Source organism: Doryrhamphus excisus, chromosome 4 (assembly GCF_030265055.1).
Source record: "Doryrhamphus excisus isolate RoL2022-K1 chromosome 4, RoL_Dexc_1.0, whole genome shotgun sequence".
In the NCBI taxonomy this organism is placed as follows: Eukaryota; Metazoa; Chordata; class Actinopteri; order Syngnathiformes; family Syngnathidae; genus Doryrhamphus; species Doryrhamphus excisus.
Genome location: NC_080469.1, coordinates 5662960 through 5682720, shown reverse-complemented (window position 1 = coordinate 5682720; position 19761 = coordinate 5662960). Strand labels below are relative to the sequence as shown.

Below are 19761 nucleotides of genomic sequence, written 5' to 3'. Positions count from 1 at the left end.
CTTTTTTGTCTCGGAGCAAAACTGTGTTGCGTTCAAGAAGACCCAAAATCTGCAAAATCTAACATTATCAGTAAAGCATAAAGATGTACACATATAAAAATTGTTTAACAGTAGCACGTGTATGCAATACATTTTAACAGTATTATCGCGTATTTATAAATCATTACCGGCCTACAGTGAATGACATGTGTTTTTTGTGAAAAAAAAAAAACATCCTATGGTAATAAATAATGTGGTGGTGGCACTAACACTACTTTGACTTACTTATTCCTTATTTCCGTAACCCCTTATTTCTAAAATCCCAAATACTTAAACTTGCTGATATAGTTCTTCAAACAGCTAAAATAATGCATAAGGCAAAAAATAAACAATTACCTTAAAATCATCATCCAATACTTCTCTACAAGAGAGGAGAAATATGATCTCAGGGAAGAACTACATTTGAAACACTTATATGCTATTAAACTATATTAGGAAAGCAGGAAGTGAACAAATGTAACAGTTACTGATTGTAAAAGTACCAGATGGAGGGGTAGGATTTAATAAGCTTTGCTTCTTCCTACTTCTTTTGGACATGTGGAACTGTGAACTGATTATGTGATGCATTCAATTGTAATCTGATGCATGTTCAAATGAAATAAAACCATTACCATTACAATTACTTACAGATAAAAAAAAAGCCAAAACTTCCAAATCACTGTTGTAGAAAACCCTGAGAAAGTTAAACAAATACAGTGCAACTGACTGACAGCAGATTTTTAAAGTTGCTGTTTCATATATGGCTTCATCAAACAACAGCCTCATACTATTTTGTTGCGTTAAACTGTTCTGCTGCTAGATTTACATCTTATCTCCACTGATGAGCTTATTGCCATGGAAATGCTCCCACATCTGGCAGCAGTCCTTCTCCTGTGGCTACACGTTTTTAGTCACGTCAATACAATATCAGGCAAATCTGTCAAGGTTCAGAGGCTATTTCATACTGTTTGCACTTAACAGATGGCTGACCTTTTGGCCTTTTCCAGGTAGCAGGCATATCTAAAAGGGATCAACCAAATCAGATTTTGTCTTCCATGCACTGTAGTTCATTGTATCGGATGTTTTGTGTGACCAAATGTTTGCCTGGATGTTGGTTCTTCAGCTAATCCGATGTTTGAAAGCAGATCAAATCAAGAGCTTGACAATCATGTGTGTGTGTGTGTGTGTGTGTATGAGCATGTATCCGAGTGTGTGATGTCTGGTCAATACTAAACATTTAATGTCAGAGTACAAAAGTAAATGCAATTTCCACATTATGATGGAGTACAAAAAATAAAATGCGCACACACACTCACAGACACACATTCAACAGTCTTCCACAGCAGGAAGAGACAGCCCATTCTTTTCAGTTATCACCATGGAAACTGGACAGGAGTGAAAAGCCTGCACTATGGCGGTGGGAGCAGTGGCTCCACAACATCCCTTGTCCTAAACTAGGGAACATTTGTACCGTGTGACCCTGTTTCAAATAAACTCATGTAAATGTAGTCAATTATTGTGAGTACACAGGGAATCCCTGCACATTGATTCAGCATCCACGACCCCAACACTGTGGAGGAAAAAATGTTTTTTTTCCACCTAAACACATCTCATTTATCCAAAGTTAGTTACAATTTATAAATATATGATTGACACCATATTGACATGTTTACGTCTTTATGCTTCACTGATAATTACCGATGCATGATAATTATCATGACAATGGTTATTGGGCTGATTTAAGGAATTATGATGTCAATCAGATAACATTAAAAAAACAGTTCCGATAACCGATTTAAAAAAAGCTCCTAACAAGATCAACCCAAGCCCAAACGCGACAATCATCATCATCCATTTTGGAGGCAAAAATTCCTTTAATGATTTAGTGAAGTGCTGACCAGAGCTCAAAAAACGGTGAACACTAATCTATGTTTGATTTGGTGTCCAGAATGGGTAAATTTATGGTTGGATTTTTCCATTTTATGAGCTTGTATTTATTGTGTTGCTCCCGGAGCTCTTTGAATTGCTCCCATGTGAAACTAAATAGTTTAATAATTAGGACATGTATTATGAATCTCCGCCCAAGGTAGAGTAGAGACCATTTGTTTGCTGAAAAGACACATTGACATCTACCTTGACTTCTCTTTTATGCGGTCCAACTCAAAAAGGGCCTCTCAGTCGTAAGAATATCACATTGGAAAAATTGAACTTCTAAAGCTTAGGTCATACACAATTGGATCAAAAAGTTCATGAAAGATATGCAACTTCAGGAACTTGAACCGCAATCATGCATGCTATTAGAAAAGCTCTGGTCAGTAACAAAGGATGTACTCTGCATTTGATTTGCTTTGTGTTTATTGTGCTTATATTTGTGTAACATTAATGTTCCTCAGGCACTGCAGCTGGAAGGCAGCTGGGATAGGCTCCAGCACGCCAGTGACGCTAACTCATGACGTTAACTCATTCACTCACATCCGTCTAGCACCGGCTTTCGACATTTTTTACTGATCTTTCAAAGCAAAAACAATATTGTATCGATGTTTATATAAACATGGAACCTACCAAAAGAAAGATTAGACCCCCGTCTTTCATCAGAAGAAAAAATTGTCCCTACCTTTTCCCCGTTCTTTAGTCATCAACAGTAGAGCATGGTGTAGGTAAGTTTCAGGAAAATATCAGTTCCCAACTAAAAAAGGGGAGAAAACAGCTTGTTGTGAAAAGATACATTTCAAGCATAACTTTCACTTTGACACAAATATTTTTTGCTTTTGTGACAACAACTTGTTTGTTGTTTTCCATCAAAATATATTTACGAAAATATAACACCATGAATTATTTCCAATTTTCACATTTGGAACTGAACTATGTCTGTGCAAGTATGTGCAAATGTCCCAAAACTGCGTAACATTATGCACGCTACAGTTCTTTAACAAGGAATTTGCTTACCAGAAAAGCTCAAATTTTGTGCTTATGTTAGCAATGAAGTTGTTTAGACAATTTAATTCACCAAATTAAACTGGAAAAGAAAACCTCACAAATGAGCAAGTCGGCAGGCTGACACATGTTCTTGCCAAGTGGGTAGAGATGAAGTGCAAGCCAGTAAACATAGTGGAAGATGAGGGGTTAACTGAGGTGTTACTAACTGCATCTTATGACTCATCATACAATCCACCATGCAGGTTCATAGGGATGACCAAAAACAGCAAGATGCACGATTGTGAAAAAAAAAAAACCCAACTATAACCAGAAATCACTGGACCTCACCTGGTTCCATGTTGACTACTTGTTTGCTTGTAGCCCATATAGACCAAGCGCTTTGCTTACGGTGCACCATACAGGCGCTTAAAGAGGACGGAATTCCAGCATATTAAGATGGCCGTGGTCATTATAAGTAATAATAGAAGTCCCAGCCTGGGGGAAAATGAAAATTCATTAACAAGAAAAATCACATGTGCATGAGTTTCCACCGATCATCCTTGAGATGTTACAGTACCTTAATCGGAGTCCACCTGCGGTAAATTCAGTTGATTGGACATGATGTGGAAAGGCACACACCTGTCTGTATAAGGTCCAAGGGTTGACAGTGTATGTCTAAGCACAAACCAAGCATGAACAAAAGGAATTGTCTGTAGACTTCCAAGACAGGACATGGCTGGGGAAGGTTAAAGAAACATTTCTGCTGCTTTGAAGGTTCCAATGAGCACAGCAAGGCTCCATCATCCATAAGTGGAAGACGTTTGGATCCACCAGGATTCTTCCTCACGTCGGTCGGCCCTCTAAACTGAGTGATCGAGGGAGAATGGCCTTAGTCAGGGATGTGACCAATAACATTCCTATAGAGCAACTGCACGCAATAACCAGCACAGAAAGATTTTTAGATCTTCCAGAATCTGCACTTATTCCAGCTTTATTTACTTTGATTTCCAAAACGGTTTGTTTTAATATATTCCACTCACGGCCCGTCTCCTGGCACACCCACTCCTCTGTGATTGGTCCCATTCAGCTTGTACAGCTTGTACCCAGGCTCACCCATAGAGGGAAGTCTGTGTTAGAAATAAACTCTCTGAAACGAAACATTCGGCGCCATCCCTAACTTCTTTCAGGGTCACTTCCAAATGCGCAACCTTATTATCTGAAATATTGGCATTGTTTAACACGAGAAAACAGCATTCTAACTACATTTATAGGTCAGAAAAGAGGGAAAAGCATAGTAAGTCCCCTTTAAATGAAAACACCTCAAATTGAGGGCTTTTCTCAGCAATTTGTAGGTGATTAAAAAATATTAATTCCAGATTAATTAATTAAAGCAATTGATTGCCCATGTTTTTAATCTCCTTACATCAATATTAATAATATCAATAATACAAAACCTGTATGATTTCACAGTATTGGCCAGTGAGTGAAAGTAATTCCTTCATTCCTTCGGGGTACACCCTGGACTGGTCGCCAGCCAATCACAGGGCACATATAGACAAACAACCATTCACACTCACATTCATACCTATGGACAATTTGGAGTCACCAATTAACCTAGCATGTTTTTGGAATGTTGGAGGAAACTGTAGTAACCGGAGATGCAAACTCCACACAGAGATGGCCAAGGGTGGAACTGAACTTGGGTCTCCTAGCTGTGAGGCCTGTGCTCTAATCACTCGACCGCCGTGCAGTGAGTGAAAGTAATGTTTATGGTATTTCTTTTCACATTCGTTTTAACATGTTGATGGCGAATGTTTAATATATGGAGCCAAAGAAATGCAGCAATGGGGATGCTGATTTTTTTTTTTTTTTTGATGATCACAATTCAAGCAGGATTGTTGCATTTACAGGACACAAAAATGCTTTACTCATTTCATGTAAGATGGTGTTATACATATATTTATGTACATGCGATAACAGCGTCTGGCACACTATCAAATTGGATTACTGCTCACATACAAATGGAAAAAGCCTATGCTGCAGATGTATTTTTTCTTGTCATAAAGATTAGTAGGATGTCATTGAGGACAGCTCTACTTAGTCCCCACATTGTATGTTGAGGACATAGTGTGCAATTTCTGGTGTGTGTTTTTATACATTGTATGTTAGAGAATGAAAGCAGAGCTCCTTCTTACAAGCGTGTGTGTATTACTAATCAATTTTGTACTAGCAACCTTCCCACAGTTTCATTCTTTTAATTTATTCAGTCTGATCGAACAGGAAGCATGTTTAGACCATTGTGGATGTGTGTGAAGAACATATCTACACATTGTATGTCTTATAGTGAGTATGGATTAATCCATACACCTTTTCTGACACATATATTCAGGTTGCCTCTGCCTGCTTGACCAAAAAAAAAAAAAAGAAAGAAAAAAAAAAAAAACGGCGTGGGTAAATTGTCCATCCAGTAAATAACAATAAAGCTCAGCCTGCATTGCTAACATTGATGAGCAGAAAATGGGATGAGCGGCATTAGGAGATGATAAATTCCCACATCTGACGGATTACGGTTATTTTGACAAATGCTCCACAAAGAAGATGTAATTACACAGTGAATATTGAAGTCAGCAAAATATGTTATTTAAAAAAATAACAATAGCAACACAAGCTGTTGGGGCTGCATGGTATTGGAGTGGTTAGCCACACAGCTAGGAGACCTGGGTTAGATTCTCCCCCCCCCCCCTCATCTGGATATAGACAATATATATAGACATATATATATATAGGATATAGACAAAGAACCATTCACACTCACATTCATACCTATGGACAATTAATGCAATTAACCTAGCATGTTTTTGGAATGTGGGAGGAAACCGGAGTACCCGGAGAAAACCCACGCATGCACGGGGAGAACATGCACACTCCACACAGAGATGGCCGAGGGTGGAATTGAACCCTGGTCTCCTTGCTGCGAGGTCTGCGCGCTAACCACTCGAACACCGTGCAGCCTGTTGACATTCATTTTTGGCTGAAAAGGCACACATTCCCAACACCATGCCATACAATATTGTGCTACAATGGGCTAAACTTTAAAAAGAAAATGATACAATTTTCTCAGACAATAAATGGGTAGTACTAATAATATTTCTTACTAATTTCTAATAATATTTATTAGATATTTATCAGAAAATATTGTAGAATGCATGCAGCAGCAATCAGCAAAGAGGTTTCTGTGGTCATTGACATGCCATTCAGTATCCATGGGCATGTAGCCCACTAGACAGTGGTGATAATAGGGGCTTGTTTGTGCTCTCTAGCAGCAGCGTATCCCACTGACTGAATTATCCAGCTGAGAGCTCGTAGAGGGTGTTAATATGCCAAAATGGGCTTGTACCCTCGTGCTGGCATGGTGTAGCTGCCTATCACCAAATTGAGAATCATTTATTTTGTGGCCGCTTGACTCAATTTAGGGTAAGTGCGAGGAGGAAACATCTACAATGTATGAATTTATTTAACAATCTAAGATTAATTGTCTGAAAATTACCGTATTTTCTGGACTATAAGTCGCTCCAGAGTATAAGTCGCACAAGGCCAAAAATGCATTATTTGGTAGAAAAAACATACATAAGTTGCACTGTCGCATAAGTCGCATGTTTTGCGGGTAATTTATTTCACAAAATACTTGACCGCGGCGGTTAGCGCGGCGGTTAGCGCGGCGGTTAGCGCGGCGGTTAGCGCGGCGGTTAGCACGGCGGTTAGCACGGCGGTTAGCACGGCGGTTAGCACGGCGGTTAGCGCGAAGCACGAAGACAGCTGGGACCTGCACCAGCACCCCCCGCGACCCTCGTGAGGATAGAAAATGAATGAAGTTCTAACATAAATAAAATAATAGAGAACAGGCTAAATAGGTGTAAGATATGCTAACACAACAGTTATTCAGCTACACGAAAAATAAACATGAACAGAAAAGGTGTCCATTGTTTATGTAACATAAACAGTTTTTTCATTTATAAGTCACTCTGGAGTATAAACTGCAGGAACAGCCAACCTATAAAAAAAAGTGTGACTTATAGTCCGGAAAATACGGTACAATTTCAGTGACAATCAGTCTACCTGCGTCAATACAGAGATTTTGTGTACGTTGTTTTATTCGGAGCCCATTTTGTGCCAGTGGCCAAAGTCATTGACATCCAATGGCTAAAAGCAAGCAATGCAGTGTTTGTTATATAACAATCTTTTTACGTAATTATGATATTATTTTATATACTGATTGTTACTACTATAAGTTGCTATATACTATATACTATATATACTATATATTATATACTACTACTATATACTATATACTATAAATTGCAGCTGAAAGAAAACAAAAAGAAGGACTACAACATGAGTCAGTGCATCACAGCATGTTATATTTCACTAAGCTTGCATTTGGCATCACCCCAGGACGTGAAAACATGGTGCCTTGCATCAGCAATAAATCATTTTTATTCAACAAACGATTAGCTCACACAGAGGGGCAAGACACAAAAATTCTAAGACACAAAGCAGCAAAATAATGAAGAAAGTCCAAGAGGCACAGCTCAGGTCTAACATAAAAGTCACCATGGAAGGTGGAAACAAGAACGTGACAATGTGTTAGTTTTAAGTGTTTTATTATGTGTATAGTGTGTGTACAGTTTTAATTGTGTGTTTAACACTCTCATTGTCTCTGGACAATTGATGGAAATTAGCCTTTGGCTACAATCTGACATATTTACATATTGAGTATATGTTCATTAATATTTACTGTCCCAATCTTAAATAAATAAATTGTGAGCACCAATTTTAGTAGTAGCGCAAAGCTGACGGACGAGTGCTAGCATTTTTTCTCCTCTCTGGGATGCTGAGGGCACACAAAATGTGGCCAGCTGCATCTCCGGTTCAGAAGACAACGGATGCGGCTGGAGGGGACCAGCAGACGTGGACAAACCTGCTTTTCATTCAGGTTTTCAGTTAACATTGTGAGAAGAGCAGCACGGCGGTGGAGTGGTTAGCGGGCAGACCTCACAGCTAAGAGACACGAGTTCAATCCCACCCTCGGACATCTCTGTGTGGAGTTTGCATGTTCTCCACGTGCATGCGTGGGTTTTCTCCGGGTACTCCCACATCTGGGTACTCCTTGGTTAATTGGCGACTCCAAATTGTCCATAGATATGAATGTGAGTGTGAACGGTTGTTTGTCTGTATGTGCCCTGTGACTGGCCTGTGATTGGCTGACGACCAGTCCAGGGTGTACCCCGCCTCTCGCCCGAAGACAGCTGGGATTGGCTCCAACACCCCCGCGACCCTCACAAAAGGTGAATTGTGGATACCAGCATTTTGTTCATGTTCTGGTAAAACAAGCTTATTGGCTTTGTTTGGCTTGAAATAAGCTGTGAAAATGAATGTTACAACAATGAGTAGCTCTTGGCTGTTTTCATTTTGTAAAAGTAGATGTCACAAGAAAAAACCTTGGTGACCCCTAATATAGCCAGTTAAACATTTATCGGTCATTTGTATTGGCCGATGTCATTCATGGATAATTAGGATCGGTTTCGGCAACATAAAACCCTGATTAGAACATCCCTACTGAATACCCATCAGCTCCAGGTGCTCTGCCAAAAAGCAAATACAAAACCAAAGCACCACGCACAACACAACATATTGGAAAATATATTTAGTTGCAGCTTTTACAGGTTACAATTATATAAATTTTATAATATTATAAACAATATCTGTAATAGTGCTGTTACTAATACACATTTACTTCCACTATTGATATGTAGTGATGTAGCGAGAGCCATATAGATATATAGATACTACAATTGCCTGAAGGAGGCCAACAAAACATTCAACTTTGATATTTAATACAGTTGTTACCCTTGTGCGACACTAGGTCCGTGTGGTCACAATAAATTGACAGTACACTTATGTTCCATACCGAACGTATGCTTGCAGCCCCCAGTGATTTAGGACACCATTGGGTCTGGTGAGAGATAGCAACACCATCAGTATGACCATAAATATTAACTAACGTTATGTGCGCTAAGGGAAATGTGTTCTGCACACAAAAAGTGACACTAAAATGAGTTGTTGGTGTGCCTACGTGTTTTTCCTTTTATGCATCACTTATCAATTGTTGATTGTCTTTTGAAGTGGTGTCACTTTTGATTTTAACAAAATATAACATGAATTGTGTTTATAAGCTGGACTAAATAAAAAATAATAATAATAGTAATCCCAGTCTAATTGAGATGATGATTGTTTAACTCTCTGGAGTTGACGTCCAGTGATGGACAAAAATGTGTCATTTTTAGCTGGGTGATATACTGTATGCAGAAGCGTATGAAGGAGAAAAAAACATGCCTCATAAAATTTTAAAAGGACGATAATAGCATTGAATATATATAAAAGATCTTTAGCAGCATCAAGAAAAATGGATCTGATGCCAGATGCTTGTTTTACTACCTTGGTCAGTTGCCAGTGAGTCTCTAAAGAATGACTTAATTTTCAAGAGGAAAGACTAATGAAAAAAAAGAAAACTATTGCAATCTTTAGATTTGATTTCATTTGATGTCTTTCTAGTTAAGAAGCAAACACCTACACTGTGTAGGACCTTCCGTGGATATTAAAACGTGGATATGGCGATTATGCTTCAGGCTAAATTGAATGTATGCAGCCTTAAGCCCCACCATGCAGCTGTTGGCCGCTATCCAACATGTGCAAGCCAATGATTCACCTCTCTAAGAGCTCCTCCCATAATAGCCAACATCCTCCTATATTCCTAATTAAAGCTGAATGCACACTCTGCTGGCTTGGCCAAAAATGCTTTTATTTTGGGCTAAGAGTCTTGCAGATATTTACACCTAGTCCTCTTCAATTCCCTCAAACAATACCACTTTAATTCAGTAATCTTGATTAGACTTTATTCCATATGAAGAGATATACATTGAGGTGTTTTGTTTATTGGCGGATGCTCTCTTTGAAGCTGGTCTCACTGGAGGAAGTCGGTATTGACAGTTAAATGTTGAACACTGTATTACTTGGCCATCTTGAAAATCATTAACTGTTTTACATGCAGGAATTATGCAGAATTAGACAGACTTTATTGATCCACAGCAGAAAAAAAACATACTAAGTGAAATTCAATGCAATATGAATTGTAAAAAAATAAATAAAAGGAGTTCAATTCCACCCTCGGCCATCTCTGTGTGGAGTTTGCATGTTCTCCCCGTGCATGCGTGGGTTTTTTCCTGGTACTCCGGTTTCCTCCCACATTCCAAAAACATGCTAGGTTAATTGGCCACTCCAAATTGTCCATAGGTATGAATGTGAGTGTGAATGGTTGTTTGTCTATATGTGCCCTGTGATTGGCTGGCCACCAGTCCAGGGTGTACCCCGCCTCTCGCCCGAAGACAGCTGGGATAGGCTCCAGCACCCCCCGCGACCCTCGTGAGGAAAAAGCAGTAGAAAATGAATGAATGAATAAATAAAAGGAATAAAAAGAATATAACAAACAATATTTACATATTTAGTATGTGGAAATGTGGTAAATACAAGAAAAATAAACACTTTATATAAGGGAGGGAAGGCAGTAAAGTGCAATAATGTGGGGGATTATCTTTTACAGACAGGTGAGTTATTGTAGAGCTGGATGGCATGTGGATTTAATGAAGTCATGTTTACTGTGCCAACGGAACTGCAGGACTATTGTCCGATAAAGTTGGTGGGTGGGGGTGTTCACCATGGAGAGCAGTTTGTCCAGTATCCGCCTGTCTCTCACTGTTACAAATGCCCCCAACTGAGCGCCGATGGCTTGTTCGCCTCGTATTTATGTCCATTTTGTTGGTGCTGCTGCCCCAACAAACCACAGCAAATTACACGGCACTGGCAAACCACAGACTGGTAAAAGATGTCCGACAGCTTGCTGCATTTACATCAGTGGTCTCAAACATGCGGCCCATGGGCCAAATGTGGCCCACAGGACACTAGTTTGAGGCCCCCGCCTTGATATGAAAGTTTAATGTTAGTTGATATGGATGCTGTATGGTATCATGTACCCAGAAAAAAATATTACGTTTGATTAATGTTCATGTTAAAGGTTAAATAACTGTTAATAGTTATCCTCCCTATCCGTGTGGAAGTGGTAAGTTTTTGGCTATTTAAGTTTAAAGGACATAACTTGAAGGCTACCGTTTAGGTCGCTAGCTCTCTAGTTTGTGAGTTAGCATGTGTCTCAAGACCTTGCAGTTGCGCAATATGTTGTAAATAAAAAAAGTATAAATGTGACTATAGTCGTGTTTTGTCATGTCTACAGGGCTCTAATAATGCTTTGTTAATTATAATATGAAAAAAATAATTTGTCTACCCACCAACTATATGTGGTTTCTTAAGTTTTTATTATTTGCCGTTTTATTATTATTATATTTATTTATTTATTACTGATTGATTGATTTTCTTTATTCTTGATTTGTTTATTTATTTTTCATCTTATTTTGTGTAGAAAAATAAAAAGTAAGATATTTGAGAACAGCGGAATGTTTTATCAGAGCTTTTTATTGTAGAAAATCAAAACCAAAGCAAAGTTTATTCATTTTTCTGTTTTTAATAAATGCGTTTTCTGTTTGTTTGTTTTTTTGGGAAAACCTGATGCGGCCCAGTCTCGCCCAGACCATAGCTCCAGTGGCCCCCAAGTAAATTGAGTTTGAGACCCTTGATTTACATGGTCTCATTTGGTAAGCATTTGTAACCGAGGTGATTTACAAGTGAAATCAATCAGGTCTCACCTATGGATGCTTTGATCGATCGGCCGCTGATCAATATCGGTGAAAATATCGGTGTGATCCCCATATGTCGGTACACCTTATTCACAAAAAACGATTGCTGCATGGCGGTAAACCCTACATGTGTCATGTAGGGTTACCAACAAAATGATGCGTCTCAAATTAACCTCACTTGGCTGGACTTAGCATTGGCTGTAGCTAGCTAGCTGGCTAGTGTTATCTGGTTTTCGGACTCCAAATGTGACTTTTAACACATTGCTTTTTTTTTTTTAAACAAACACGCAATGAGGTTAGTTTGGAGCTTGTGTTTGTCCCACGGGGACGCCAGAAGTGGATATCACGTTCATGGGTTTTTTTCAAGTGTTGGCAGCACAAAACTCTGAGTTAGCATCCTCAGTCTCAGGAGAAGACCCTGTAATATTAAGTACTCATTCAGAGACAGTGCAACGGGATCAGGTAAAGATGTGAACAGTAAGTGCAAGTTCGGCATGTTTGGCAGTTAGTGGTGCTCTATGAAATCAAGTGTCAAGAGATCATTGAATATAGAGTACTCCCACACTCTAATAGCATTTGGCTGCTTGACTACTCTTGCTACTTTTTCATTCTTGTCCCCTGTGCAAACCCTCAAGTATGTGCTACAAGCATCTGGGCAGGGACAGGGTGAGCGGCAGTGGAACTAGCATAAGTATATACATCAATGTGCTTAGTAAAGAAGTGTTTTGAATCATCAAAATATTAACATCAGTGTACATATTAATGCATGATCAGAGGGCTTCATAGTCGAAATAGGTGTATCCCAATGCTGTGCATTGTTAGCTAGCTCATATTAACTTGTTTTTCATGCACAGGAAAGGGAAAAAAATATGTTTCACATCAGGATTGTGAATGACAATCCTCAAAAATTGCAGTTACACTTTGAAGTTGTTTACACTCAATTATTATTGCACATGATGTCGCAGAAGATCCTTTGTAAAAATTTGTGAGTGAAGGAAGTTATGTAGACCTTGCACATGCACAGAATCAGAATCGGATTTCAGGTCGAAGAGTCATTTTGCCATTCATAGTTAAAATAATGCACTGCATATCAAGCCATTTGTAATACTAATTCCACTCCATTCTATTTATTTATTTATTTTCATTTTTATTTATATGTGTATTGCCATAATGGTGTGTAAAAGAAGAAATATTTGCATTTGCTACATGATGCAATGTTTTCAATGATAATTGTTAGAATAGTAGTATATAGTAGTATATAATAGAATAGTATTATTACACATTTAGCTCAGTGCATTTCCAGTCTAATTGCTTCTCACAGAAAGCCTTCTTATCCACACCCACATAGCACAACTAGAGTTACTAGAGTACCTATTAATTGTTGGTGTGAATGTGAGTGTTGATGCTTGTTTGGATGTGATTGACTGGTGGCCATTGCTGGGTGTATCCCGCTTCTCATCTTAAAGAGATAGTTCAGATTTTTTTGACATGAACTTATATGACATTCCCATCAGCAGTGTAGTGCATCAACAGTGACTTAATGGCCACTTTGTTCCATGAGCTGAGTTCTGGTCGGATTTCAGTGATGAGTAACGTAATATTACTGCATGCCGTCACCTGTCTATTGTTGTGTGTTGTGTGTTTGTGTTCCACGGTGGATGAAGACCGCTGCGAAACAAGAGTCTTGTGTCTTCCTTTGCGCATGTAAACACTTTGGAATGTGAGATCCGATTATTTAGAGGAGGCATTTTTGTGATACAAATTGGGGGTGCAGCTGCACGGCAGTCAATTGGTGAGCACGCAAAGCTCACAGCTTGAAGACCAGGGTTCAATTCCACCCTCGGCCATCTCTGTGTGGAGTTTGCATGTTCTCCACGCCCATGCGTGGGTACTCCGGTTTCCTCCCACATTCCAAAAACATGCTAGGTTAATTGGTGACTCCAAATTGTCCATAGGTATGAATGTGAGTGTGAATGGTGTTTTGTCTATATGTGCCCTGTAATTGACTGGCCACCAGTCCAGGGTGTACCCCACCTCTCGCCCGAAGCCAACTGGGATAGGCTCCAGCACCCCCGCGACCCTCGTGAGGATAAGCAGTAGAAAATGAATGAATGAATGAAATTGGGGGGTGATGCGCTATACTGCTGATTGAGATGTCATATAACCTAATGTAAAAAAACCTAAACTAAACTATCCCTTTAAGTCAACTGGGATAGGTTCCAGCTCTCTGCAATGCAGAATACCGATTAGCAGTAGAAAATGCAACAAAAAAGTCATGTTTTTCAAGTTCTCAGTGAATAATTCCAATTGGCACTCAACCATCAAATCGATAACAGCTATTTTATCCAACAAAGAGGATAGAATAAATGTTTTTAGACGACATAAGAGGCTGTGTAATTGAAGTTATTTTGTGTTGTATCTAGTCTCATCAAAATGTTTCATGATTAAACCAGTATAATAAGAGAACTTAACCTACCAAAGGGGTGCATTTATTTGTGTATTTACAGATGCGTTGAGGGTGTAGTCACTAGAGGTTAACAGTGATGGATAAAAAAACACTCTTTTATTGTCTTAGTAACTGCAGCTCAGTTTATTTTATGACATCTTTGGAGTACAGCCTTGCTGTGTGGAATCCAAACAGGCAAGAAATGTTGAAGAGATAAAGGTTAGAAGTATTTTGCCAACTACAGTTGTAGAGCAGACGGGAAGGGTGATTGCTTGAACCAAACACATTTCTATTGACTCCACTACAACCTCCACTTACAGCCTTGACTTTTACGATTCCATTAATTGGAGAAAACAAGCCCACAACGCCCTCTTTTCTCAACAATTTGCAAACAGAGGACCCAGATAAAGACCTGCACATACACACTTCACTTATTATACATCTGTATATTTGTCTTTCATTACTTCTTTATAAGGCCTTCTCAGGGGTTGTGCAAAGTTCAGACAATGGTAAAAAAAGGTGTTTCCAACTAATCCTTCTATTTAAGCAATGAGCAAACAAAGCCAGATTGGAATACAGTCGGCACAGTGAATATTACCAGAAACCAAACCAGATACAGATATATTGTGGAATCAAATCAGTTTCAAGTAAATCCTTTTGTGATTCCAGCAAATAATCCTAGGCAGAATATTGAATAATAGATGTGAGCAGTGATTTTCCATGCGGAGGCTCTGAGAAGCTTCTTGTCCTGGTATAATATTTTAGACATACAAAAAATAATATGATGGATGTCGTCATTAATCGTTCCCCATTAAAGGAAACAATGCTATTTAATAACTGACAAACAAGATGATGCATTGCTTATACATCATACTTAAAATTATATGATGTTCTGTTATTGTGTATATCCGTCATTGTTCTCATACCGACCCCCTGCTTCCTTTTCTTTGTGGTTCACTCTTTATATTATGTGTTGCCTATAGTGTGATGTTGAATACAATGTATAACGCATGATGCAAGACCAATGCATGGTTAGATTTGTTTTAGCATATGTAATTATTTCCAATATAATAACAAATGCAATATGATTGTCATACTTTTATATTTGTATTTTTTTAACAAAGAATACATAATTACAGTGGGGGAAAATAAGTATTCCCTGCTGATTTTTAAAGTGTATACAATTTTATGATAGGTTGGTATCAAAAAGAGTCTGTATAGAACTACAATCCAGAATAGAAACATGAAATAGATGTTATACAATAATTTGTATCTGATCGAGTGAAATATGTATTTGCCCCAAAGCTCCATGTGTGACAGCATGTTTTTCAGAGTGTCAGGCACATTTCAATGCAACCAGCAACCATTATTGAATGTAACCGTCTGAACCAGCATGTTCATTTTTGTATTAATTGTCCCATCACATTTGATGTCAGATCAAATACGTCACACATAATGGGAACTCAACCTGACAGCAGTTGAAAGAATGATGCCAACCGGGTCTGGATCCAAGTGTCCGACATGGTGACGTATGTGGTACATTTAAAGGCAAAGATAAGCGTTCATTTGATTGGTTAAGATTACACCTGGCTCTGTTAAACCCTCTCATGCCTTCTCTTCTCCCTCTTTGCCGCTTGCACCTTTGGGAGGGACGGAGGCGTGGGTGCGCGCCGCTGCGCCGGACTGCACTGCTCACAAAAATTGCAAAGTGTGCTGGCCACACCCAGTTGGCAGTCACCAATCAGCTAACCTAGTTAGCTACAGTTAGTTAGAGCAAGAAAAACCTGTTTAAAGGTGGTGTTAATTATGTTTTTTTAACATTGTTAAAGCCCTGTTAACATGAAATAACACCCCTTTGTTATTATACTGGTATTACCCAATATAGTAGACATGATAAGCAATTACTATAAGGATTGGGAAATTTGCTTGTTGTAGTATCTCAAAGGAAATGTGGGTTAATCGCATGGCATTTAGGAAAATGATCAACCTCAGCACATCATCATATTATTATTATTATACGGGAGCAAGGCAACGACATTTCGTTGGCAATTTCACTGCTGTGTTATTGTGCAATGACAATAAAGGAAGACCATCCATCCATCCATCCATCCATCATCATTCACGCCAACAATACTGTTGTAGTGTTTACATACAGCTTGGTTTATACCACATTGCACACCACTTGTGCGCAGGCTACAGGATCTTTAATGTAACACAAGAGACAGCCGCCGCTTTAACACAAGCAAGCTACCGAGCTAACTCGTTGGCCTCCAATTTATTTCTTACAAACTTAAAAATACGTTTGAAACTTAGTGGCAAAGCCATAATTATGGGCTGATCTCTCCCGTTTTTCAGAATTATCCTCACCCCACAAGACCTTGCATGGAGAGAGAACGACTGACTGTTTTTTTTAATTATAGCACCCTTTTGACTTAGATTGCTAAAGGAACAGGACTAATTAGTGCTTCATGGGCACAAAGCTGGGCTATGGGGGTCAGAATTATTGCTGGTTATTAGGGGATCAAATAGTTATTCAGTTAATAGTTATTTTTGTTCATCGTCTAGCTCTGTTTATAATCTGTTAAAATGAACTGTTCATTCATTGAAGCACTTATTAAACTCCTGGATTGTTGGTGTCTTTGAAAGAGTATAAACATATAACATTAACATTGGATCCAATAATGATTTACCCAACTGTGTATAGCATGCAGTGAAATGGAGTATCAAGTCTAAGAATTGATTAAAAAACAAAGTGTATTTTCTGTAACTAGGGCAGGTAAATGCCTCTCTGAAACCTAAATGGAATGAATGTCATTGCTAATGGCTATATGTGTCCGACTGCTTATTGTTTATTATGTAAAATGACTGCTGTAAAAAACGTCATTAGAGGTAAACACACTTTAGTGCCTATTTTGCATGTTCTCTGGGCTATGTGTCATTTCTATGCATTACATCTCCAGATACATTACACCTCCATCGCATTTAATTGACACAATTCCGACCTCACTCGCAAGTGACCTGAATGGGGTATCAGAATCAGCGCAGTGCTAGTAATGTAATAAGCACTCTCTTCAAAATGGAACTTTGATTCCATTTAAAGGAGGGCAGAACGTATGTGTGGACTCCTGCTCAAGGCTTTCATCTTGCATATAAATCATTCTCATTCTCGCTGGAAGTTGGTGTTTGAGCACCACATATTTCAGGTCTTAGGGCGTGCTCTGTATCACCAGGCAAGACTGCGTTAATGAGCAAATTATACCAATTTCAAATACTCTCAAGTGGATAAAATGTTGAAATGGATGATTTAGAGAGCTTATGTTTGTTTCCCTCCTTTCTGTGCTTTTCTAGATACCGCTGCAGCTGAGAGCCGTGACGTACGGGTGTGAGCAGTCAGTGCTGGATTACTGCCATGCTCACCTGCACTTTAACATGGAGCCCCACATTCAGGAGACGGACAGTTTAAGGCCAAGCAGGTACCAGCGAGGCCCGATGACTGTGCTCCCTTCCGCGCCTGTGTCGTCTTACCCCCAGACCTATTCCCGCCGTCAGTGAAGTAAATAATCAGCAGACATTGCAAATAAAACAAGCTGTTGATGATGGGAAGTGGTACTGGTAATGATGCAACAGAGACAGTTAATCTACTGAAAAGCATCCAGGACCACAAAGTAATGAGGATGAAATATTTCTGAGCGGAAATATAAGCGTGCATCTGTATTGACTGATGAGCTTCTGACCCATCAAACCTTCAATATCCTCAATTAGCCAAGGAGGCTGAACAGCAGCTTGACGTTCAATGTTCCGCTCTTGCTCCCGCTTTCCTTGTTGAGGAGTTAAGGATAACACTTCAATGATTTGTTAATCCTATTAAACATTCTGTGTTTTTTGCCACTTTTCCACGTCTGGGTACCTCTGCTGTGTCCGGTAAAGTAATAAAATTCAAACTGATATAAATACAGAAGGGATGCGGTGTAAGAAGTACTGCAATTTTTCTGCTGCTTTTTTATTTAGATGTTATTGTCATTATGAAGATGCCAGCCAGAAGACACTGTACAGCGTTCAATGACACAAACAAAAAGTGTCACATGTACAGCCACACACCATGCCACAATATACTGCAGTATGTGGAATTTTGATTTTCTTCATCAAATATACATCAAGAATCAACAAAACACACTTATATTTAGACAGCTTTTGATCATTCATTGAAATCATTGTATCATTTTTTTTTCTTCTCCCCAAATGTGTTCTTCAACCAGTTATCTTATCGTGCACTCACATACAGTATCTACACGTGCGTACTTTTTACGGGATGTGACATAATATATGGCAAATAAAGTGTGGTAAATCACCCATAGGAGTGTGATGATTGAATTTGACACTAAAGAGCAGCATTGAACATTTAGAGCAGGGGTCTCAAACACGCGGCCCGCGGGCCAAATGTGGCCCGCAGGACACTAGTTTGAGGCCCCCGCCTTGATATGAAAATTTGATATGGATGCTGTATGGTATCATGGTATCATGTACTCAGAAAAAATTATTACGTTTGATTAATGTTCATGTTAAAGGTTAAATAACTGTTAATAGTTATCCTCCCTATCCGTGTGGAAGTGGTAAGTTTGGGGCTTTTTAAGTTTAAAGGAAATAACTTGGAGGCTACTGTTTAGGTCGCTAGCTTTCTAGTTTGCGAGTTAGCATGTGTCACAAGACCCTGCAGTTAACTGTTAATTTTAATCTGAAAAAATAATTTGTCTACCCACCAACTATATATGGTTTCTTAAGTTTCTATTATTTGCTGTTTTATTATTATTATATTTAATTATTACTGATTGATTGATTTTCTTTATTCTTGATTTGTTTATTTATTTATCATCTTATTTTGTGTAGAAAAATAAGATATTTGACAACAGTGGAATGTTTTATCAGAGCTTTTCTTGTAGAAAATCGGAACCAAAGCAAAGTTTATTCATTTTTCCGTTTTTTTGTTGTTTTTTTGGAAAACCTGATGTCCAGTCTCACCCAGACCCTAGCTCCAGTGGCCCCCAGGTAAATTGAGTTTGAGACCCCTAATTTAGAGGGCACTTGCTATGCTTCTGGAGTTTATATAAATAACAAGATGCCGTCATTGGAATCTAATGACGTCAAATACAAGAGCTTCATTAAAGCTCTTTGTTTGGACTGACCTGAATTCAAGTATCTGCTTATTATTAGTGGTAATTTGCAATGGTGTCCAAATTGTCATTCTGTTTACTTCCTTTACTTCCTTTTTTTGCGCTTTTATTTTGTTGTACTTCTGCTGTGTTTGAGGTGCAGTTACTTGACACCGGTGTGACAGTGTGTCACATCTGTTGCCAATTAACAATTAGCGGATTTATTAGCCCAGCAAAGTGGATCCAACAAAGTCAGCTGGTTCATTGCCTTTGTTCCATTCTTCTCCATGTTGTCATCCACTCTGTCGGATTTTGCTTACTCTTTTTGTACTTTCCAGTTATATATTTCACCGAGATGAAGCCCCATGAGGCTTTGAACCATTTCAGTCAACTGGTTCGAGAATGGATTCATTTCTTGAAGCTTCATGTG

At 38.8% G+C, this 19761-nt stretch overlaps 1 protein-coding gene across 5 annotated transcripts in view; it reads left to right on the top strand.

Annotated features, from left to right (window-relative positions):
* LOC131128202 (leucine-rich repeat transmembrane neuronal protein 4) overlaps positions 1 to 19761 on the top strand; it is an 83732-nt gene that overhangs the window by 49363 nt on the left and 14608 nt on the right. For 2 of the 5 annotated variants that reach the window (XM_058070829.1, XM_058070827.1), the window contains one exon: positions 17533 to 18587. The exons of 1 other annotated variant lie outside the window; for it this stretch is intronic. In XM_058070829.1, the coding sequence (XP_057926812.1) occupies positions 17533 to 17736 (204 nt within the window). In that variant the 3' untranslated portion in view covers positions 17737 to 18587. Of the gene's footprint in view, positions 1 to 17532; positions 18588 to 19761 lie in introns of those variants that run through there. 2 more of the 5 variants (XR_009129604.1, XM_058070830.1) reach the window with 2 other exon arrangements.